The sequence below is a fragment of the Dermacentor albipictus genome, chromosome 3 (genome assembly GCF_038994185.2).
Source record: "Dermacentor albipictus isolate Rhodes 1998 colony chromosome 3, USDA_Dalb.pri_finalv2, whole genome shotgun sequence".
NCBI classification, from domain to species: Eukaryota; Metazoa; Arthropoda; class Arachnida; order Ixodida; family Ixodidae; genus Dermacentor; species Dermacentor albipictus.
In genome coordinates, this window is record NC_091823.1 from 290,156 (window position 1) to 312,764 (window position 22,609).

General features: G+C 48.6%; 1 protein-coding gene across 4 annotated transcripts in view; it reads right to left on the bottom strand.

Annotated features, from left to right (window-relative positions):
• tweek (transmembrane protein KIAA1109 homolog tweek) overlaps nt 1–22,609 on the bottom strand; it is a 576,634-nt gene that overhangs the window by 121,512 nt on the left and 432,513 nt on the right. For all 4 annotated transcript variants that reach the window (XM_070534911.1, XM_070534912.1, XM_070534910.1 and 1 more), the window contains 2 exons: nt 11,323–11,489; nt 9,470–9,712 (listed from right to left, as the gene is read on the bottom strand). In XM_070534911.1, coding sequence (XP_070391012.1) covers nt 9,470–9,712; nt 11,323–11,489 — 410 coding nt within the window. The remainder of the gene's footprint in view (nt 1–9,469; nt 9,713–11,322; nt 11,490–22,609) is intronic.

Genomic DNA, 22,609 nt, shown 5'->3' on the forward strand with positions numbered 1-22,609 from the left:
TGACGAGTTCGACTCGACTGCCGGCTAGGTGCTACTTCCACGCTTCCTCAGTCATCATGAGTGCTCCAGGCCCACTAAACATTCGGCGCTCGTTCACAGCGGTGTTCAAGAGGACTGCCATACTTTCCGCTGAAGAAACAAATTACTGCACACCAGGCTGCAAGTTCAATGTTTCTGAATCGGTGGTGCAAGAATGGGGATTGCAGCGAAGCAAAATTTTCACCTGTGACGGCAAGCAAAGAATTTCCCTAAGGCCAAAGTCGGGACGCTTTCCAGAGCTGTAGGCTAAGCTTGCATACCCGAGCACACATTCCATAATAAAAATTTATTAGTAGCTGGCATGGTCACTGGACTACTCATCTTCATTTGTGCCATCGTCCTCACTAGTGCTGCCGTCGTCATCATAGCTACGGTCCCATAGCGCGTAGTCGTCCAGCGAAATTTCACATTTGGCAAACGACTGCACCATGACATCTTGTGGAACAGCAGCCCACGCCGAATGCACCCAACCACACGCAGCCGTCAGGGAGGCTCTTTTGACAGGTCCAGTAGGCATAATTTCGCGGTCTTCTGCCGCCAGCCACTCGTACTCACGGTGGAACAGGTCCTTAAAAGGCGAAGATCCAGGCTTGTTTCATGACCATGTCGCACTTCACTGGCAGGGACCGATCGTGCATTTCAGTGACGTATGCTGCAAGCTTAGCCTACAGCTCCGGAAAGCGTCCAGACTTCGGCACGTGGAAAATCCCTCACTTGCCGTCACAGGTGAAAATTTCGCTTTGCTGCAGTCGCCACTCTCGCACCACCCGTTCAGAAACATCGAACTTGCGGCCTGCTGTGCAGTGATTTGTTTCTTCGGCGTAAAGGATGGCAGCCCCCTTGAACGCTGCTGTGAACGAGTGACGAATTATTAATGGGCCTGGAGCACTCATGAGAACTGAGGAAGCATAGAAGTAGCACGTAGCCGGCAGTGAAGTGGAACGCGTTAAACCAATGCCTTTCGTCAAGCTAAGCGCAACAGCCAAAGTGAAACCCGCGAGCGATATCTGCTCTTCCATGAACTACCGATAATTCCCGCAGGCCCGCCCGTTCTGAGGGTGCCGCCGCGAATGGAACAGCGGTGCTTCCATCAACTATCGAATACCCCCTCATGAGTGTTGTGTGCACTGTAATACTCTCAAAAATGTTCAAAAACCCTTTCAAAAAGCGTATAAAAATACGTGGGATAGCAAAAAGCTATGGGTATGGCCATAGACCAAACATAAAATGGTAACTATGTTGTAGTTCCCGTTAGCATAGAGTTTCTCACTAAAACAACTAGAGGGAAATCTGGCGCCACCGTCTACGGGAGTTTCTTAAGGAGGCACTGTGTGTACCGTCATGGGAATGACGGTATATGTGTCTGCGAGGCTCGTATTGGCTGGTGTTGTACGAAGCTTTGTCTAAAACGTGGATATGGCTACACAAATAACGTGTTCTCAAAGTAAAATTTTCATTAAATCTTTCCATTCATGCATATTACATCTTTACTCACCTACAATGCATGACCAAGCGAAGGAAAGCAAGAACAGACGACAAACTGTTTCAAAGCGAGCGCGCACCTTGTCGTTTGTCTTCCAACTTTAGCGGCCCACTGATACTTTTTACGTAACAGATAATCGTACATGTAATAGCAAGTTCTCATAGTTAAACAAAACATGTTTTTGCATAATGATAAAACCAAAACAGCTTTTCACATGCTGTTTTAGTAGAAAATGAATCATTATGACAGACAGAACGCTGCTTGCCAAGCACGTCTTCAAGGTGTCCTGTCTCTCCGAGAACGATGCCAATCTGAAGTCACAATATATACCAGCATTCCCATGCATACCACAGCACAGCAGCGCTGCGCTGTGGTATGCATGGTATGTGGTATGTATGGTATGCATTTCCCTCTAGGAAAGGTAGTGAGAAACTATATGCCCGTTGGTCTCGCTTTTTTGGCGGTGCCATATTTTGGTTTCGATTGTAAGTCGACCCCCCACTTCAAATTTTCAAATTTGAAAAAAAGTGGTCGACTTACAATCGTGTAAATACGGGTAAGGGGAAGCGGACCAATCGCAGATGCCGGCACCAGCCTCCTCTTCCTGTTATTTACTTTCACTATGCTGGCTCTGCCCCATCAAGAGAGAGAGAAAAAACATTTATTCGGACCACCGAGGTGGTTGCTCTTGAGGTCGAGTGGGTGGGAAGCTCTCTCCACTTCAGCATGCACCTCGCCTTTTGTCACCCAATTAGATAAGAAAACTGCTCAATGTAGGCAATGCTATTTGCTTTAAAAGCAAGAAAAGCGACTTCCTGTAATTGAGGAGCATGTTTGATTGGGCTTTTCAAACAACACTTTGGGTAACCGCCCGATGATTGCGTCGGTGGTCACGTAAATCTGATGTCATGAGATTGGAATAAAAATAGATTGCAACAGTTTTACTTATAGGCCCCCCAATCTACGTTTTCAGCCACCAGTCTAGCCTGTGATCTCACGCCCAATCACTGATGTGGTTTACTGGTACGAGCATATTGGAGACCACCTTGCTGCGACCACCTTGCTGCCCGCCACTACATCAGCTGGCAGTGAATTGAAAGATGACTGAAAGGCTGTGTGCTGCCCAGCTGGTAATTAGAGACGCATTACGATAGGCACTGTGCCAGCATACAACAAGAACAGCTGGGATCGAAACCATGGTGTTTCATTTCCCTGTGTTCTGCTAACAAGTATCAACAACAGGTCCAATGCAAGGCTTGATGCATGCGCCTTGCCTTTGAAGATGGCATGTCAGATAAAATTTGACATATTCCAAAAGAGCAGCAGCGGAAACACGCGCCACAAAGGCTCCATCCAGTGCCATACAGTTGAAAGCATTCTAATGCAAGTCATGCGGCAATGAACATCATTAGAGAGAGAGAGAGAGAGAGAGAACATTTATTTGGACCGTCGAGGTCGTTGCTCTTGAGGTCGAGTGGGTGGTATTCTCATTCCAGGACTCCACTGGCCATGGCTGCTGGACGTACTTGCTCGACGAGAGCTTCTTGTCCGCCAGGGTATCACCGGTCAGCTGTACCTCCCACTGCTCAAATGACATGCTAGGCGTCTTTAAGTGTTGAGGTTTGCCCCCGCACCCCCACGATATGTGAAAGAGTGTAGGGCGTGTGTCGCCGCACCAGGGGCAAATGCCGCGATATGTATGTGGGTACATTTTGATGTATCTGTGTAGGTTTGGGAATGTGTTGGTTTGAATAAGTCTGAGAGCTACTGCCTCTTCAGTGCTGAGCTTTCTGTGAGGGGGAGGATTTAATGGGATTCTTGCAGCCTCGGGAGTAGAATCTGAGTTGCCAGCAGTGGTGTTCGTCCATTGGTAAAGTTACGGCAGGCCTGTTGCGAATCGGTAACGACGTGAACTTCCCTGCCTACCCTGTCTTGTTGCTTTATTACTAGCGTTGTGGCTATGGTCTCAGCCACAGCTGGGGTCTCTGCCCTGATGGAGGCCGCGAGGGTCAAGGAGTTGTCTCTCCCGCTTGCGGAGACTACTGCGAAGAGGCCCCCTACAGGGTACACTGCCACGTCCACGTATGTTACGTATGGGTCACCTTTGAATTGTTGGCGCTGTCTGTTGACGTGAGCCTTGCGTCGTCCTTCATGGAGCTCATGACTTATGAGCTTCGGTATGGGGTTCGCCTTGACCTTGCCTCTGACCTCATGTGAGAGTGATCGTTGCCCATCGAGAGCACGGAGCTCTGTTGTCATTCCGGTCCAGTAGAGGATGGTTCTGCCCGCCACCGTGTTCTGTAGTCTGGCTTTTTGCGAAGCCATAACCGCATCCGACAGCTCAGCAAAGGTGTTGTGAATCCCATGGCCGCTAAATTCTCATATGAGGTGGTGACAGGGAGACCCAGGGCCGTTTTGTATGCGCCTCTGATGATGGCATTGACTAGTTCTTGGTCATTTGTTTAGAAAGTGGTAGTGATATGGCATGCTATATGTTACTCTGCTGATCACCAGAGCCTGGACGAGGCAAACTGTGTCCTCTTCTCACATGCCCTTGCAGCTTCTTGTTATTCGTTTGATAATCTGCAAGATCTGACCTTAAGGTTTGGATGGTGTGGGAGGTTTTCAGGTTGCTCTGGATCCAAAAACCCAGAATCCTAGTCTCATTGCTTTCCGTGATCTTCTGGCCCTCTAGATTGAGGTCGATAAGGCCGGAGGACTTGTAGATTCCTCCTCCATGCACCCAGATCACCTCGGGCTTCTCCAGCGCGCAATGCGACCCGCTCGCTGCCGCAAATCTCTCTACGGCTGTCGCGGCCTCCTGAAGGGTCACCTCTTTTCGCGCGAGGGAGCCCTTGGTGGCCCAGAGCATGTCGTCGGCATACAGGGTGTAACCTAGGTACGGGATCTTCCGCAGCTCTTTGGTCAGCAGTAGCATCCCGACGTTGAAGAAAATCGAGGAAACTATCGACCCTTGCGGCATTCCTTTGTTCAGCATGTCGATTGTATCCAATCGAGTCTGGCCCATTCCGATGGTTGCCGTCCGGCCCGTCAGGAAATATAAGGATTTCATGTAATTAAATATGTGCTCCCCACAGCTGATGCCGTTCAGTCCCTTGAGAATGGCCTTGTGAGGCATGTTATCGAAGACCCCCTTCAGGTAGAGTGCGAGCAGGAGGTGTTCTCCTCTCTTCGGGATGCCCTTGAGAACTTCTTCCCTTAGGATTAGGAAAGCATCTTGCGCAGAAAGTCCCGGCCTGAAGCCAAGCATGGTATACGGGAAGAGGTCACCGTCCTCTATGTAGTGTTGGAGGCGGGTTTCAATGACCCTCTCTTACAGCTTGCCGAGGCACGAAGTCAGAGAGATGGGACGCAGGGCGTCAATCGCGGGCTTCTTGGTGGGTTTCAGAATGGTCATGATTTCTACGTGTTTCCACTCGTTCGGTATCTTGCCCTTGCTCCAGAATTCCTCGTTTAGGTATTCGGTCAAGTCCTGAATGTGCATCGGGCTCAGGTTTCTAATCATGGCATTTGTGATTTTGTCAACCCCAGGAGCAGTGTTGTGCTGTGAGGCTCGTGCCGCGGCATACGCCTCTTCCTCCGTGATGGGAGCGTCCAGTTCTGGCCTTGGTTCTCCTTCGTACTTTAGGAGGCAGGGTGGTATTGGGTCGCTACCCAGGTATCTGGTTTTCAGGGTGTCAATCAGATTCTGGTCCTTTCCGGAGAACTTGAGAGCGATTTCTAGAAGCGTGTGACTGGTTGTCGATCTCGCCTTGTCGGGCTCGATCAGGCAACGTAGGATGGCCCACGTCTGTGCCGTACTGAGGTTACTCTTGAGCGAGGTGTAAACCTGTACCTAATGTTGCTGTGTCAGCTCGTTCGCGTAATTTTTGGCTTCTGCTATATGCTCAATTCATAAACGTAGTTTCCGATTTAACCGCTGTCACTTCCACCGTTTGAGGAGGCCCTCACGGGATTCCCACAGGTGTAAGAGCCGGCGGTCGACTTCAGGCATCTCAATAGTGCTCTGGATGGTTTTTGTGGTTTGGATGTGGGCGTCCCAAAGGTGCTGCATCCATTCCGCTATGTCCATTATACCGTTTTCAGACGGGGGTACTGCCTGTACGCCTCCCAGCCTAATTTCGCCAATTGTTCTCTTGAGTTTCGGGGAGGATACCGAGATGCTGAGGATGTAGTGATCGCTGCCCAGGTGTGTCCATGAGTATTCCCTTATGTTCTTCAAAAATGACAGGTCCGGAAATGTGTCTCTACTTAGACTGTTGCCTACTTGGGTTGGTTGGAGGAGGTTGGTTATCAATTCGAGGCCCGTTTGGTCAACCGCATCGAGGAGCGACCTCCATTTTGCGTGTCTTGTTGGTAGCCCCAAGTCGTGCGTCTAGCTCACGAGGGTTGCAATGTGGGCTTGCTGGTAATGCAACTTCAACGGGTGTACGGTAGCACGATTAAAAGACGGGACAAAAGAACACACAAGGACACACACAGCACTGTGTGTGTCACTGTGTGTCTTCTTTTGTCCCGTCCTTTATTCACCCTACCATACACCCCTTGAAGTGTGTCTAGCGTTGATGTCTTCCACCACTGCCAGCTGGTTGCAGCCAGCAGCTCTTGCGCTGTCGTAAATGGTGTTGCGGAAGTCATACTTCTGAGCCCTCGGCGGACTGTACAAATTCAGGATGAAAGTGCTACGTCTACCCTTCTGCGGGAAAACTTCCACTAGCGCGTGATTATTGTCGTGATGTTGATAATGTTATCCCACGGCCATCACCATTTTATGAACTAAAACCACGACCTTCAGTGATCCCGCATGTTTAATGACATGGTAACCCTGTAGCTTGATCGGCTGGTTCACGGCCGACGTCGGGGGGGGGGGGGTGATTTTGCCTGAAGAGCTGGAGTGAACTTGCCTTCTTGTTGAAAGAGCGACAATTCCACTGCCAGATCTCTAGGTGTTCGAGCGCACTGCGTGTGGCGTTAGCCATTGCTGACGTTCATGACACCGCCGTCACAGTTGTCGGTGTCCCTGACGTCACCTGTGTTGTTTATGCACCTGTACGCCTTGATGCACGGGTTACTGCTCTCATCGTCGACCCACTTGCGCGAGCCAAACTCAACCTTGCGTAATCTTCTTTCAAGGTCTTCATGGCTTAGTGTGTTCTTCTTGACTTTATTGTTTAATTCACCCATCTGGTAAAGAATCTGTTGGTAGCGTAGCATAAACGCTTTCGAGGGTGACTACACTTGACTGGCCTTCCGCTGCTGAGACCGCACTGGTGAGCGAGGAGGGCGCGGTGGTTCTTGAGAGGGGAGGAATGGAGATGGCGGGCTGGTGGCCTATCGTTCAGCTTTGCAGCCCTGCCTGTGCTCATGAGGGTTGCAATGTGGGCTTGTTGGTAATGCGTTTTCAAGGGGTGTATGGGGTGGTTCAAGTTGTGGTTCAAGGGGTGTACGCACTACCGTACACCCCTTGAACCTGCCTGTGTGTTGTTGTTTTGCTTAGCAATGCTTCTAAGCATTGCATGCATTGATTTAGGTTGTTCACTTGAGCTTTGAGTTTTTATTTTGTTCCCTGATGCGTGTACATCCTGGGGAGCATTTACTATTGTCACTGGTATTTTGAGCGGAGGAGGTACTAGAGTGATTCCGGCTCACCTTGTTGTTGTTGGCTTGGTTCTTCTTGCCTGATTGGTTCTTCTGCTTCGATATGGATGTAGAGGTAGAAGGATGCCGCTGCCCTTGCTTCTCTCCTGGCTTTGGCCACTCCGAGCGGAATCAAGACCTGGACCTGGACTGGGCCCGGGACCTTGAGCGGCTCGCCGAGGACTCCGAGCTGAACCACTGCAGACGGCTTTGCCTTGGCCTTCTTCCATCATTGTCGTTGTCTTCCTTCCTCCTTCCGGGCAGAAGGTGCTTTTTGGTGGTAGTGCTGTTGTTTTTGAGTTTTTGCTTGCACTTGCAAGGCCCCGTGGCATGGGCTTCGCTGCAGACGGCACACTTGATCGAGCACTCGTGGTCGTTTGTCGGGTCATGCGTCCCGCAAGCGAGACAGATCTTGATGTTCGAGGTAGGAAAAATGTCTGATCGGTGTCCCTTGCACAGGCACACGTAGCAGATTTGTTTTGTTGGCTTGCAGGGGTGGCGCTCAGTCTCCCCTCCGTAGTAGTAGACGTATCATGGAACTACGTGAGAGCTGAACGTGATCACGGCCGTCTTGGTCTTTCCCAGTATGCGGGCCTGCATGATTTCCACACCTTGAGTCCTCACCCTTAGGCGAGTCATAAGCTCCTCGGGCAGGGTATCCGGGACGATTCCATGAATGACACCCCAAGCCACTCCGTACGGTGCCGCAACGTAAGAGTTGACTTCGTAAAGGCTGCCACCCAACAAAATCGGTGTGATCTTGCGCGCAACATCTGCGACCTAACAATGATTATGTTGGAACCGGGTCTCAGGCACACGACGAAATGCGAATTGTCAACTTTCCCTCTGCAGGCGGCCGAGAGGGCTTTTGAGATTTGGTTGAATGATGATTTTCAGGTCGCTATGTGACAGGGGAGGGAGTCGTCATCCCTTCTTAAAAGAAGGCTTCTTTGATGCCCCAGTGCCTGCAGCTGCGTAGGATGTTGATGATAACGCGGTGGTGGAGAGATCACCCTGCCTGCCACGCGTACTTGCTGGCCTCTGTCGAGCTTCTTCTTCGTTCTTCGCTTGAGGTGCAAAGACCAATTGGAATAAGCACACAGCTCTACAACATGACCTGAGGCCACAAAGTTTACCATTTGCTCAAAGTTTATAATGAGAAAAGAATTGTCAACATTAAAGAGGATGAGATGCTTCTATGAATATAGTACAATACACTCCTGCCAGGTAATATTTCACGAAAATACTGTACACTTCCTCTAGTTCAACTCCGGTTAACTGGATCTTTTCAGTGAATTCAATCCCAGCCATAAGGTCCTAGCCAGCGCCCATGATTTCTATAGGCCCAAGCTATGGTTATTTCAATCCTAAAACTGGTCTTCGGTGGATAATTCAAACTTGATTAGTCAACATGCACATGCCTGACCCCTATGATGACCCCTAGAGCAACCCTTTTAGTGATAGTGTCTGTCTTGGCAGAGCGTAGGAGACAGTCAATGCGTTGAACACATGTAATCTTCAGTCAAAAATGGCTAATTTAAGCCTGCCTGATGTCTGATTATATTATTAACCCATTTCTAACACATGCCTTCTAGCATGTTTCTTGCTAAAAAACTAGGTGTATGTTTCCACTTTGTCCAGGAGCTTTATTGTCACTTGTTGTTAGTTCTCTATTTTTGACACATAGAAAGTGGGCACACGTTTGATTTGGGGCTGGGCTAGATCGGGAGAATACTACAAATGAATTAGCGATGTGGTATGACAGTTTTTCTGCATCTTGTTTAATTTGAGCTGCTAGATAATTTGATCAATTTCGACCCGTCAGAGTCAAATTAATGAAAGTCAACATTATTATTCTGAAAGGTAGATTTGGTCCGTAAGCCTCAGTCCTGAAGAATTACAGAAAGGCATAAATTGTCATTAACCTGATGTTAGCATGAAGCTACCAAGAAAACCTATCCCGGTTTCTTGGGAAGAAAGCTTCATAATTGAAAGAATTTCAACCCTACAGTTGTCTTTATTTTCGTTTCAATTCTAAACCTTTCTTTATGGTTTTGATAGCTTTGTGCTACTACTGTATTCATGACTCTTTCATGAAACTTGCAGAAGTAATTTGCCATGGGCATTTAATGATAGTGCTTTTCAAACTGTCAAGGTTAACCTTACTGTGAATCTATTTGGCATAAATTTGCAACATGCACCGTATTGTATCGACTAAAGACCGAAGAGACTGACTGCTGTGCTCCACACTCTAGGATACCTATTTTGAAAACACCACTGCAGCCTGACCTTGACACTCTGCCTGCGTAGCTTCTTGATCACATCTCGGCGAAAGTCATTGAAGACGGCCGTCTCGAGCTCCTTGAGCCGCCTCTCCTCTTGCTCAATGGTGCTCTGGCTGGCACCCAAGAAGCGCAGGTCGCTGATGATCTTGGCCTGCTCATTCATCTCTTTCTCAATCAGCCTGGAACGCTTCTTAGCATCCACACTGGGGTCCAGCAGCAAGCAGGCATGTCTCAGGGTCACTGGCTCCTGAGACACAAAAAAGAATTTCCTTCATCAAAAAACTTGCATCCAAAATAACTTTCGAGAGTTTCTGCACTCACTTGCAATTATATTTCTCAAAAAAGAAACATATATAGGAAGGCAAAAACCTGTTTGTATTTTTGCAATTCCCAATTACATGGAATAGTTAAAGGGTCCTTGACGTTATATTGGCAGTTATCCACCAACACATTCATTTGCCCCATGCCTTCTATGTTTGTTTAGCAAACCCTGTAAATAACCGATCGGAAGATGGCCTATAAATAAGTCCATAAAGCCACTCTGGTGTTTTTGCAAGAGCTGAATCATTAAGGCTATTATGTCAGTAGCATCATGTTGGGGTACTGTTCTGGACATTGTTGAATTCTGCAATGTTGTTGGACTTAGAGGTGGCATTTTGAGCCAATCAGAGAGGCCCTGAGGGCTACTAGAGTGGCTCTGATTCTGTCGAAGTGCCACCATTATCAAATTTGACAACATGGCAGAGTTTGACAATGTCCAGAATAGTAGCCCTGCTGTACAACTCCACTGTCTTGAAGTCGCCAACTTGTCTTCACGTCTTTCCACAAGATGAGGAGCCTTTGTGCTGTCAGTGGCTGTTAGACAAGAACTTGTTTTCAGCTACAACAGCTTGATGCTTGGTGTTCTCATTTCATGCCTCATAATGTAAATAAGTTGCGTGAAAGTACTTAGGACTACAGGTGTGAAGTTGACGGGAATGAGTCAGTGAGGCACACTCAGACCTGCCACGAGACAAGTAATAATCTTCAATAAGAAATTGTTTTTGCACGCTTTCATGCCCATTGGACTCCATGGTAGCATAATATATAGCACTGGTAACAGGGATAATCAAGCGTACTTTCAACCCACAATAGAGTGATCTTATGGTTGGAGAGGTATTTCTTAGCAGGCTAAAAAGCATTTATAGTAAAGATGTGTGTTGCATTCGTATGGTGACAGTGGAGTTAATTGTACAATGGCATTGTCCTCGGCATTACCTTTGATGTTGCCTTAACCTAAATCACGGAGGAAGACATTTAGGAGGTAAAACTCCCGTCAGCGCGAGCGAGCGCAGGCGTCCAGATAAAATCACAATTGTATGCACCGAAGGGACCGTATGCAGTGGCGGTGCCATGCGGTGCGTCGTAGAAGCCACAGTGAAAAACAAAATGCAGCGCCCGAGCAGGCGGCTCCGACGCGCTCTTCAGCCACTTCCTCCATGCCCTCAATAGAAGTCAGGCGCGCACGGCCGAACGGGAGCAACACGCTCAACCGGTTGCCCTGGCAACCGAAACAGCGGTAATTTCTTTCCAGGCCGCCAGCATGATAATGGCTCTGCGGGCTTGTGACCTTTCCTGGTTGCCGCAAACAGCAGAGTTTCCACTCCAAAATGTTTCTTGCTCCGTGATCTAAATGCAGTCAATAAGTGGCGAGCACTATACTGTCCTCTGGCTAAGCTGCTGCGCATGCACTCTGACTGTCGTGAAATTAGTCGACTGCGACCAGATGTAGAACTGCCTCTTGCCCCAGGTCCTGCTAACCAGTGTTATTCAATATGTGCTTGATGAGCTATATGAGTAGCAAAGCACTGAGATTACCTGTGCTGCACGGGCTTGCTCCTCGGGGCTTTCACCCTCGTCACCTTCTCCCGTCAGGGCAGTGAGTGTGCGGAACAAAGCTGACAGAGCCTTGCTGATGCCCACATCAACATGAATGTCCACACCTTCCATTTGCCACTGGACATTCAGAATCCACTTGGCATTGCCTGCATTAGGCACACCAATCATTGCACACATTGGACACATTGGTGTAATGCTGCCTGTCATTTACAATTACCAGTTCATCTTGTCTTTCTCATATTGTTATCATAAGCTATGTTCAAGCAACAAGCTGAACTGCATCCCTTTTAGACTACTGTCTGTGGCTGCATTATTTGAAATACATTTAGAGATTACTTTTTTACTTGTTTTTTGCTCTTTTACATTTCAGCCTTTCACAGTGATTTACTTCCAGCATAATAGCAGTCATGATGTATATTAAGGGGGGAGGCTACACTTGAAATACTTTTTTATTTGTGGACAGATCTGAACGAAATTTTCACACTTTGTGTAGTTTAATATGCAGATTCTAAAAATATAATTAATTTCGCCATCGGATAAGTAGTTTCTGTTACACTCTAAAAGCATTGTATAAGCTGGGTCCTTTGTTTGGAGGAAAATTAGCATCTACACAGAAAACCCTAACACAGTAATTTGAGTATAACGACTATCTAGAATGTTCAGGGAGTGCCATAAGGTATTAATTAATGTTCTAGGCTAATCTGAGCAAGAGTTAGAGCTCATGGAAGTTGAGAAAAAAAAACGCCATTTTGACATGTCAAGCATGTGACCCATTTCAAAAACTTTTTGAGAAGAGTACTGCTTTGAAAAGGTGCATATTGCTTACTAGATACATTTCTCTTTCTGGAAAAAAAAAAAAAATATGCTGATAGCTCAAATAGGACAGAAGCTATTTTACCTCCAAAATTGGAAGTCTGTCAGAATTGTTGTTTTGAGAAATCAAGGAAAAACATTCTGCAACATCTTTATTGAGAACATACCAACAAAATCTCAAGGAAATTCACCAGGGGCATAATCTGGATGCTTCTGCCACATGTTCTGGCAAGTTGTGGTGGTGCCTAGGTTCAGGCTCTCCCTTTGCTCTCGCAGCATTGTGACGACAGAACATTGTCAGAACACTACCGAGTGCCTGTACTCCTTGGCGGGGTCCTTGAAAGCATCACCACTTTCTAGCCGCACCCGGGACACAGCACGAGTGCAAGGAACTCTTGTACGACGGATAAATCCACGATTGCAAATTCAGTTTCGCTGTCGTTGACGTCCTCTCTCGTGTCAACACCCAGCAGCGTGAACTTTCGTTCCATTGCAGACTGCGACGCCAGGCACGTTTTCCGGCGCTCGCTGCGCGCTTGCTACTTTCTTCAGTCGGGAAGGAAACGGTGCCTGCACGATCTGTGCCAACACGCGTGGCGTGGGCGGACGAAATGTTGACGCTAGACGTGCCGGTTTGCAGCTCGGAACTCGATCGGGTAGAATGTCCAGGCAGACCAGCAACCGGCAACTCAGCGAGTATGACAGGCCTAGCCGCCTTCCGTCGCGCATTCTACAGCCGCTTGACGCGTAGTAGCCTTGAGACCACGATCTTTTCCAGCTATCCAGGCAGTGAAATGAGCACCTTATCAAACGTCGTCGCCAAGCAAGCGGCTGAACAAACGTAGACAGCGGCGCGATGAAGGAAGGAAGGAAATCAACTTTATTCAGGTCCTGCAGGCCACGAGAGCTTTTGGCTCTCATGGAGTGGGCATCTCCCACGACGGAACCGGGAGGTTGAGTTTCCTGGCGGCGTCGTGGACCTGCTGGACGGCCCAGAGTTGGGGAGCGAGTTCTTCGCTCCGGATTGCTTCTTGCGCTTGTCTTGTTCGTAGTTTACGTGAGCTTGCGAGCACGGCCAGAGTAAATGATATACGTTAAGGGATGTATTGCAATTGGTGCAATGAGACTTGTCATAGAGCTCAGGCATGTAATGGTGTAATCTGTTTTGAGTGGGGTATGTGTCTGTTTGTAGCATTCTGAGTGTAACCCCTTGAGCTCGAGTGAGCGTGCGGTGTGGCGTGCTATACTGTCTGCGTTGTAGGTAGTAGTGTTTAGTGATTTCATTGTATGTAGTGGGCGCGTCCTTCTTCTCCGAGTGGTTGGGAAAGCTCTGATAGCGGCTATGGAGTCGCTGTAGATATGGGAAAGATTGTCGTCGGTGAGCGCAACAGCGATCGCAACCTGTTCGGCCTGTTCAGGCTTCCTTGCAATTACCGTGGCTGCATATCTTGTGGATCCACGGCCGTCCACAACCGCCACTGCGAAAGCTTTGTTTCCCGTGTATGCCGCCGCGTCCACAAAAGCTGAGCGTTCGCGGTTCGCCAAGGCTTGGTTAAGAAGGAATTGTCCTCTCGCTTGTGGTCTGCCCCTGTTGTTTTCGGGGTGTACGTTTCTGGGTATAGGGCGGACCGTGATCTTGGCACGGATGTCCCGTGGGAGGTCCGCAAAGTCTTTTTGTATGTCTCCTTGTGCAAAGCCTAGCTTCTCTAGGATCGTGCGCCCCGGAGGCGTCGTCGAAAGCCTAGCAAGCTGGGCGCGCTGCTGGGCTTCGGCAATTTCTTCCAGGGTGTTGTGCATGCCCAGGTGCCCCAGCTTCTCGTTGCTGGTGCTGGTTGGAATGCCGAGGGCTTGCTTGGTGACCTTTCTGATTTGGGCATTCAGTCTGTCTTTTTCAGATCGTGTCCAATTGAGCATTGCCGCAACGTATGCGAAGTGACAGGTGACGAACGCGTGTATGAGTTTGATGAGATTATGTTCCTTGAGGCCCCTGTGTGTATTGGCAATTCTTCTGATGAGCCCAATAGCATTGTTGGTTTTGGTGATGAGCTTCTGAACCGTAGAGGCATTGACGTCTTTAGTCTCTACAATCATACCCAGGACTCTGATTTTGTCGACGCACGGTATGGCGTGTCCCGAAGTGGTTCGTACGGTAATTTCTTGATTATAATCGAAGTCTGACGAGTACGGCCTGCGGCCCTTCTGCATGGGTCTGCGTACGAGCAGCTCCGACTTGGTAGGCGAGCATCTGAGTCCTGTAGGAATTAGAAATTCTTCTATGGCGTTCACTGCTTCTTGCAAGATGTCCTGCACCATGCCCGGGGTTCCTTGGTTCCTTTGGACACCCACATGGTGATGTCATCTGCGTATATGGTATGCTCGAGCCCGTGGATCTGCCCTAGTTTCTCAGCAAGTCCCGCCATGGCAAGGTTGAAAAGCATAGGGGAGATGACCGAGCCTTGGGGAGCGCCCCTGCTCCCCAGCGAGAGTGTCTCCGTGGAGAGGTCGGCAAATCGGAGCGTAGCCGTCCTGTTATCCAAGAATGACTTGACGTACGAGTGGAACCTAGCTCCAAGGTTGAGTTCGGAAATGGTGCCCACAATGTATTGGTGAGAGAGGTTATCGAACGCTTTCTCTAGATCCAACCCAAGAATGGCCTTGGCATTTCTAATTGGGTCATCAATGATTTGGTGCTTGATTAAAATCATGGTGTCTTGAGTTGATAGACCGGGTCTAAATCTGATGAGGATGTGTGGTAACAGTCCCTTGGTTTCGAGGAATCTGGAGATTCTGTTCTGAATGGCGTGTTCCGCCGCCTTACCCACGCACGACGTGAGTGATATGGGTCTGAGGTTCTCGACGCCCGAGGGCTCGTTGGGCTTTGGAATGAAAACCGTGGTGGCGTTCTTCCATTCCAGTGGGACCCTGCGCGATGAAACCAGACATAAACAAACGTAGCGAAACGCGAGAGCGGTTGAGCGCACGCCAAAGAGCGCCGGACCAATAGGAGCGAGGCGCGCAGGGGGTGTGCGCGCTCTGGCCAATCGGCGGCACGGACGCATCCTTCAGAAATGACGCGATAGCGTCGGTATCCCTTCAACGATGCCATTTTGAACTGGCGCAAAATGCGCACAAAGAAAACAGCTTCAAAACAAGTGCAAGATGGCGGCCATCGGCCACCGCGTTCGCAAATGGCGACGGCGCGAAGTTTGAAAATTTTTTACCAGATTTTGCTGATTTCGCGTTCACCCTGGCCCCTTTAAGCGCAATTTTTTATTATTTTCCGATTAAATTTAGCTTCTAGATTTCGCGGAGGGATTCTTGAATGTATAAACGTAGCGAAAATGCACTTTTGTGTACCAGTGTGTACACACGGCAATGTGTACCAGCCCCCTTTATCATTTCATTTACCTTACTTACTAATGAGGCTATAGCAATATAAATGTGCTAGGCTACTAATTTAAAGGCTGCTTTTTTCCAAAGCTCCAATTGAATGTATGGGCAGAGGAGCACAAGGCACATTTCTTAGATGTATTTGTTGAGTCAGCGGTTTTTCTTTTAGCTCAATTTATGTACCTAAAAAGAAAAGTGTGAAGGAGAGGTTTAAAAGCAATTACAGAAGTAATGAAAACAACTGAGAATATTAGTGCCAACAGCCCTGCACAAGAACGATGTGGAGTATGGTGATGTATCCGTATAACCGTCGCTTGCGTGGTGCCCGACAAGACAACCAACTCCAAGCTAGGTGATCACCGGTGCCATGTCCAGCCTGCCATTTCAAGATTCACTGCAAGATTATGGCTTGATTCCTCAGAGCAAAAGGATGTCTTCCATTCCACACAAATAAAATGAAACGTGTCCCTTTCAAGTGGTGAATTAATGCCAAACCTACACATCCCAGCTGGCTATAGACCACCTTGACAGTGAGATGCTCTGGCTACATGCATGATCTGGGTATTCCGGCCCTATTGCATAACAAGGCAAGTGGCGCAATGTGACCTGCCTTTCCAGCCGCTTTCCTCACAGCTATGACTGACGATCCGTATGCAACTTATGAGGTCTCACACATGCTCTTGGGAAAAAGGAACGACGGCACAGTGGTACAAACAATCACAAGAGCATTTATTGCACCTTTCACACACTAATCCCTGGTAGCCGAATTACTATCCTCAGAACAAGCCGATGGGCCTGCGACAAATCGAGAAAGTCCGACTCACCGCAACCAGATAGCGTGCGAATAGGTTTGCCCACATGCTAGACACCAACACCTAATCATTCGAGTGTATGGTCACATGAACGGTGGCGCGTTCTAACAATTGTTTTTGCCCATTCCGCTGTCCTAGCTGCTCCCAAGCCTTCCCGCGACGGTCCCCTGAAGCAGGTCGGCTATATGCAAAAGGTCTGCACCGCTCGCTGACCCCAAGCCAAGGACGAAGAGACTGTTCCCTGTCACCAATGTCAGCAATGGTCTGACTTGTGTCAGGGACATATGGAATCGCACCTCACTTCCTCGGAGACGATGTAGAACGCTGGGAGTGGCCCTTCTTTCCTTGCTGCGGACAAGAAGAACGGAGGGTAACCACAGGTTCTTAGATCTTCAGAGATGCTCCCAATATCACGAGTGCAATCCTCCTCTCTTGTGCAAATGATTTTTGCTTGTTGGAACAGCGTAGCAGGAACAGACCTGTGTGAAAGCGGATGTACCGACTTGAAATGCAGGTACCGGTCTGTACATGTGGGCTTCCTGTAGACGTTCAAAGAAAGACCAGAGTCACCACGCTTGACAATATCAAGAAACAGTAGACAAGCGTATGCTTCTTGCTCGACAGTAAGCTGAATCACCTGTTCCACGCTCTTAAGACTAGCAATGAAGGCAGCTAGGGCATCCTTGTGAATTATGCAGAAGCAATAATCTACATATCCCAGGAAAACCTTTGGAAAAGGGGTAAAAGATGCAAACGCCAGACGTTCTCCATGACCAGATTCGCAGCAGAAACTGATATAGATGCACCCATAGCCGTAGCATGCATTTGCAGGTAAAAATTCTGTTGTAAGATGAAGCATATATTCGACAAACAGAACTTAAGGAGATGAGACAGGTCTGAAACGTCAGTCGGAGACCTATCGGGCAGCGACCCGTCATCTTCGAGGGCAGTGGTGCAAACCTTTACAGCCAGTCCTACTGGGACGCTTGTGATTAATGACCCAACTTGAAATAAGACCATGATGTCATCATGAGCAGGAACAACATGCCGTATCTATTCAATAAAGTCGCCAGAATTGCATACTTAAGTGCCACTTTTTCCAACGAGTGACTACATAATCCAGTGTAAAAAATTGGAAAGCTTGTACAAAGGTGAGCGAGTGTATTCGACAAAGGGGCGCATAAGAACACCTTGCTTGTGTATCTTTGGTAGGCCATGAAGTGCAGGAGCTTATTCGTTGTGACAAAGTAGCCAGTAATAGCGTGACTTATGCTGGGGCGGGGTCAAATGGAAGTCGTCAGCTAGAAGCTTCTGGAAGACTGTTGTGTCGGCAGCGACAGGCAAGGTGGGGCCCCTGGACAGCGAACGCTCGGCAAGCGCCGATGCAGAGAGGGAGACACGGAGCCAACTGCGCCTGATGAAAACCGGACAAAGACTGAGCCGGCTCGCGGCCGTTTATTACTAAAAAGGACTTCACACGCCAGATGACACCTCCTGATTGGTCCCAGCTCGTCACATGACAGAAGAGGGGTGCGCCATCTAGCTAAACTACTACGAAACATAAATGTATGATAACACAGAGATCTGGCAGGGGGCGACACTATACTACAAAGACCCTTTGCAGTATTCCTGTGGGATCACGCATTGGTGTCACTAACCAGTGCCAGAATTTTTTTGGTGTAGTCACCACTATCAAGCAAAACAGCTGCGTTTCCTTTGTCAGCTGAAAGAATGATGATGTCAGGATTGCTTTGAAGCCAGTCGATAGCCTCATGTTCCTCTAGCGACAGCGTGGAGTTTGAAGAAGGGCTTTGAAGCCCAAAGGCGCGTTAATAACGTGTGCGAGCTTCGTCACGTCTAGTAGCGTCGACTTGGCTTAGAGCCTTTTCAACAGCCCAAATCAGCTATTTCGTATCTCATGTGGGCCTTGTGCTCAAGTTTAGACCAAGGCTCAGAACGGAGTTCTGCTTTGTCAGGTTTATAGGAAGAAAGATTGTGTACAGCCTCTCTTGCTGAACTTCGGGACCTACCGTTTCAGGATGGTCGCAGCATTTCCAGCTTGGCATGGTGCATGACGTCGTTATTTCATGTTCTCACGCTTGCTTGAAAGTTAGCGTGTAGCTGAATTGAAGCTAATTTGGAAGGTCTAAGGAACTCTAGTCGGCGACGTGCATAGAAGGTATTTTCCAGCATACGGGCCTTAGCATTGCGCTCCGATATTTCTGCTTGTAGTAATAGTCGTTCAGCCCTTGAAATCACGCAGTCTTTTCGCATTTATTCAACCTGTATTTTTCCGGCCCAACGGGCTGCCGCCAAACTTTCGATTTCAGATTTTGGAGTTTGAACGGAACATGGCGGCAATGGCAATGGCAGGAATGCACCTGAGGTGTCCATATAATTGCTATGGCAATAATATAATAGGAGTATCAGAGTCCCGTGGCCAATCACTTTCCGGAAAAGAAGAAGTAACAAAATCACACTTTCACCGTGCAACAATTCGCTGTGCCGCAACGTCTTTCTTTCTTTTGTGAGGTGGGGGCACCGAAGTGAAAAAAAAAAATGAAAAGGAAAGCATGTTGGCCACAATTGAATGCCTACTTTGGGCACTTATGGGGTTACCGAAGGAACATCGAAGAAAACATGAGACACTTGGTCCACCGAGAGCCATACGCATACTGCTCGGTATCCTGCACCGGCGAGACAAAAGACGTTCCGCGGAGGTTGCAATAACATTAATGTGAAGGTGATGTTCTCAAGTGGAGGCGTTGCAGCCTATAGAGTACCCAGTGATGGCAGCTAGTGACCATTGTTTATTTTTCTCATCTGCTAGCCAGAAAGTGTCCAAAACTCCGGCAGGCCAAAATCCAATCGGCCCAAGAAAAACGAATGCGCACCAAAGTGCGCCGCCCGGTGGTCGGGGCAACACGAGAAAAACGCATGCGTTCTGGCTGGCTCTAGTAGCCCGCTAGATACGAGAACAAGAAACTTGAAGAGGCTGAATGTGTCCTCGCAAATAAAAGTCAAAGTAGAAAAAATAAATAAGTAGTTACCTTTGCTGGCTTTACTTTCTTCACATCGATGCTTTGGCGCAGGTGAAAAACATGTTGATGTTCTTTTCTGCTACATGACGGTGCAAATGAACCGCCACAACACTTCGTCTCATAGGACCTCACGTGCTTTGCCTACTTGTATGATAGTGTGTCGATTTGGCTTGTGTCGTTGTATGGCCTGATGTACGACTTTAGAAAAGTCAATGCACTTTTAGTATCAAATGTTCATAAGAATTTTATGGTCATAAAGTTTTGCAATTGAAATCCATGTGCTCCGTAGATTCTGCGGCCACTGCGTGATGCCGCGACGAGCCCGCTCACCATCAAAATGCCCTTGAAACTTTGTGCTCGGATGGCGCTTCTTGGGGAAGCATTATGTGACTCCAGGTGCATGGGCGTAGCCACGAAATCCAGCCCGAGTTCGCAATGTTCGTGCCGAAATGTCTTTTGGAGTATAAAGAAGACATTCTAGACAAATTTCAGAATGATTTCTGGTGCCAGGGTTGTTTTGGTCAGTGGTGCATGACAGCATGACAGCCCAAAAGCCCCCCTCCTGTTGCTATGCCCCTGAACTTTTGCACTGTCTATCGCTTAAACTTAAACTAAGTGATGAGAACACAGCACATGCAAAACTACAAGCCATCAACACAGCTAGACTGTGCCCCAAAGCAGATTGCGTACAAGATAAACTGCGTGTGGCACCCCCTCCCTCCCCAGTGCCATGCGTGCGACAAAAGACGGCGCGCTGCCCCCCCTCCCCATTTTCTGCTGTGTGCAAGCGAGATTGAGCCGCCATTGTCAGCTCACTGTTGCACTCTTTCATTCGCACAGACAGACACAGTGTACGGCACACGAGGACGATGTTATCACAAGACAAACCTGCTACGTCTGTATAGCAAACAAAATCTGTAGCAACTGCCAGAGGAGGTCAACCCAGCGTGCCTCCGCATACCTACGTCCTCCTTCATGCTTTGCCTTGTTTCTCCTTCCCACTTTGCTCAACGTCACCAAGACTTTCCTCTAGACTGCGTTGCTTTGCTGCGTACTGAGCGCCCTTCTTCGTACTTTCGCTAGCTCGGAGCCTGCACCAATGACTTGTCAGGCGGCACATACATGCTTAAACTCCCTAGTGAACTTTTTCCAGCAGCACGAAGGCACAGAAGGATGTTTAAGGTCATTAGGTGAGATGATGTTGTTTGTGACTGCTTGCTGATTTGCATAGAAGCACCGAACATCCATCATAAACTGGATGAAACCAAGCAAGAGTACCACTTGAAAGCAGTTTTACTAAGTTCAGCTAAACTAATGCTTTTTATGATATTCCCCCCCCACCCCCCCACCCCCACACCGTTTTAGGTCCACTTCATTTACCAGCTTGAAGTAAGATATGTGGATGCACCTGGTCACTTTGCCAATTATTCATCTGATAAGACGAACAAATTTTCATGGTCCCTTCGAGCTTGTATTAAAGGGAGTCTACTGTACTTCAATGCGTTCAGCGGAAGTGGAGTTATTGGCAGTCAAAAGTTGTCTATGATCCCTTTATGGTGCTTCCGCTCCTTCTTCAATGACTTGCACTGAGAAGGCTACAGCGTAGCGGGGCATCTCCACAACACTCTGTCTACTGAGCGTCACCGTGGCACTTAGTTCAGATTTGACTTTGGATGATCATGTAGATGCCACTACTTCCAATTTTGGTGCCTAGGACGCACCAAACATGGTTTTCCTCAGTGAGTTGCAGTGTGTTCAGCCAATAAACTCGTCGTGGCATCCTGCAGCGGTCGCTGTATATACGCTACATAGTATACCGCAGCTACGTGCAACTGTAGTACAGTGGTGAGCAGCCTTGTCTAGAGCACGGCGATGGTGCTCCGCGGAGCAAGTCAGCGCCACCTAACGTTACGCTCTGGGTTTGAGCTATGCGTCTTGTGCGCATGCGCGGCCAAAATAAAGCGGTGCCTGCTCGTGGGTTCTTGGCCTCAGTGCTTGCGCTTCAGTCTGCCAGGGCCGCGCTGAATGATATGTAACAGCGGCCGGAAAAGCAACACGTTTCGCGCATATCACGGGGCGGCTAGGCAAGTAGGTGCAAATGATATAGAGTGATCGCGCGTTTCTGAAGCACGTCCAAGTGATAGCGGGTGATCGTGCGTTTCAGGCACAGACCAGGCTAAGAGTGCGAGAATTGGGCCTATATGGTTGTTTGGTGTCTATTTTCGTCGCCTATTTTCGTCGGCTGTGGCCCTTAGCTAAATACGCAGTGCAGATACACGCCGAAAGACATTATGGCCGCGGCGAGTGGTGCCTGTGCAGAAATGCGTGGTGATCTGCTATCACTCGCGCTTGCTTGCCTGGCCGTCTCGTTACACTCGTGAAACACGGCGGCATGGCGACGCCCTCGCCGCCGTCAAAGGGTCACAATTGCAGGCAGCGCGTCCCTGGCGGCACGAAACGAACTCGCAAGGCGGTGGCTGGACAAGGAAGCGTTGAGCAGGCATGCCTCCATTTCTGCGGCGCATGCGCGCGGGAAGCATATCTCAAACCCAGAGCGTAACGTTAGGTGACGCTGACTTGCTCCGCAGAGCACCGTCGCCGCGCTCTAGACAAGGCTGCTCACCACTGTACATATGTGCAGTGTTTGCTTTGTGCACGACAGGGGCTGGAGTGCATGCTCACACTCATATGCTCCAGTCTGGTCATACTACACAGTGAGGACCGGCATTGTCCTACACCAGCTGCTTGACTGACAAATGGTAGCCAAGTCTAACTTGCACATTTTGAAGTGCTATCAATAGCTCAATACGAAGCAAAGTTTGCCTAGGCGTCAAACCAAGTGTGCATGTAGTCTGACCTTAAAGGGCAAATACTAAGTCAATGTGGACTGTTAAAATACCATTCCAGAAACCTCACAGCATTTGTTTAGTGCTAAGAAAAACTTAGTTTATGAGAAAATTGCTTCTGAAGGGTCCAAATACCTTTATTCGTATTCAAATCTTCCGCCACCCAACCGGGGGGGGGGTTGACGTTCCAAACCTCATCCCTGCTTACTACCTTTCCTGATTAAAATGGCACCCAACAGTGGTGAAGACCATTCAGGACTCCCGTGACATTACATGGACATGGCGTTCTCTGCTAATTACAGTTTGTGTGAGTTTAACGAGACAGCAAAACCAGTGCAGCACTACGCAATAACGAAACTACTGA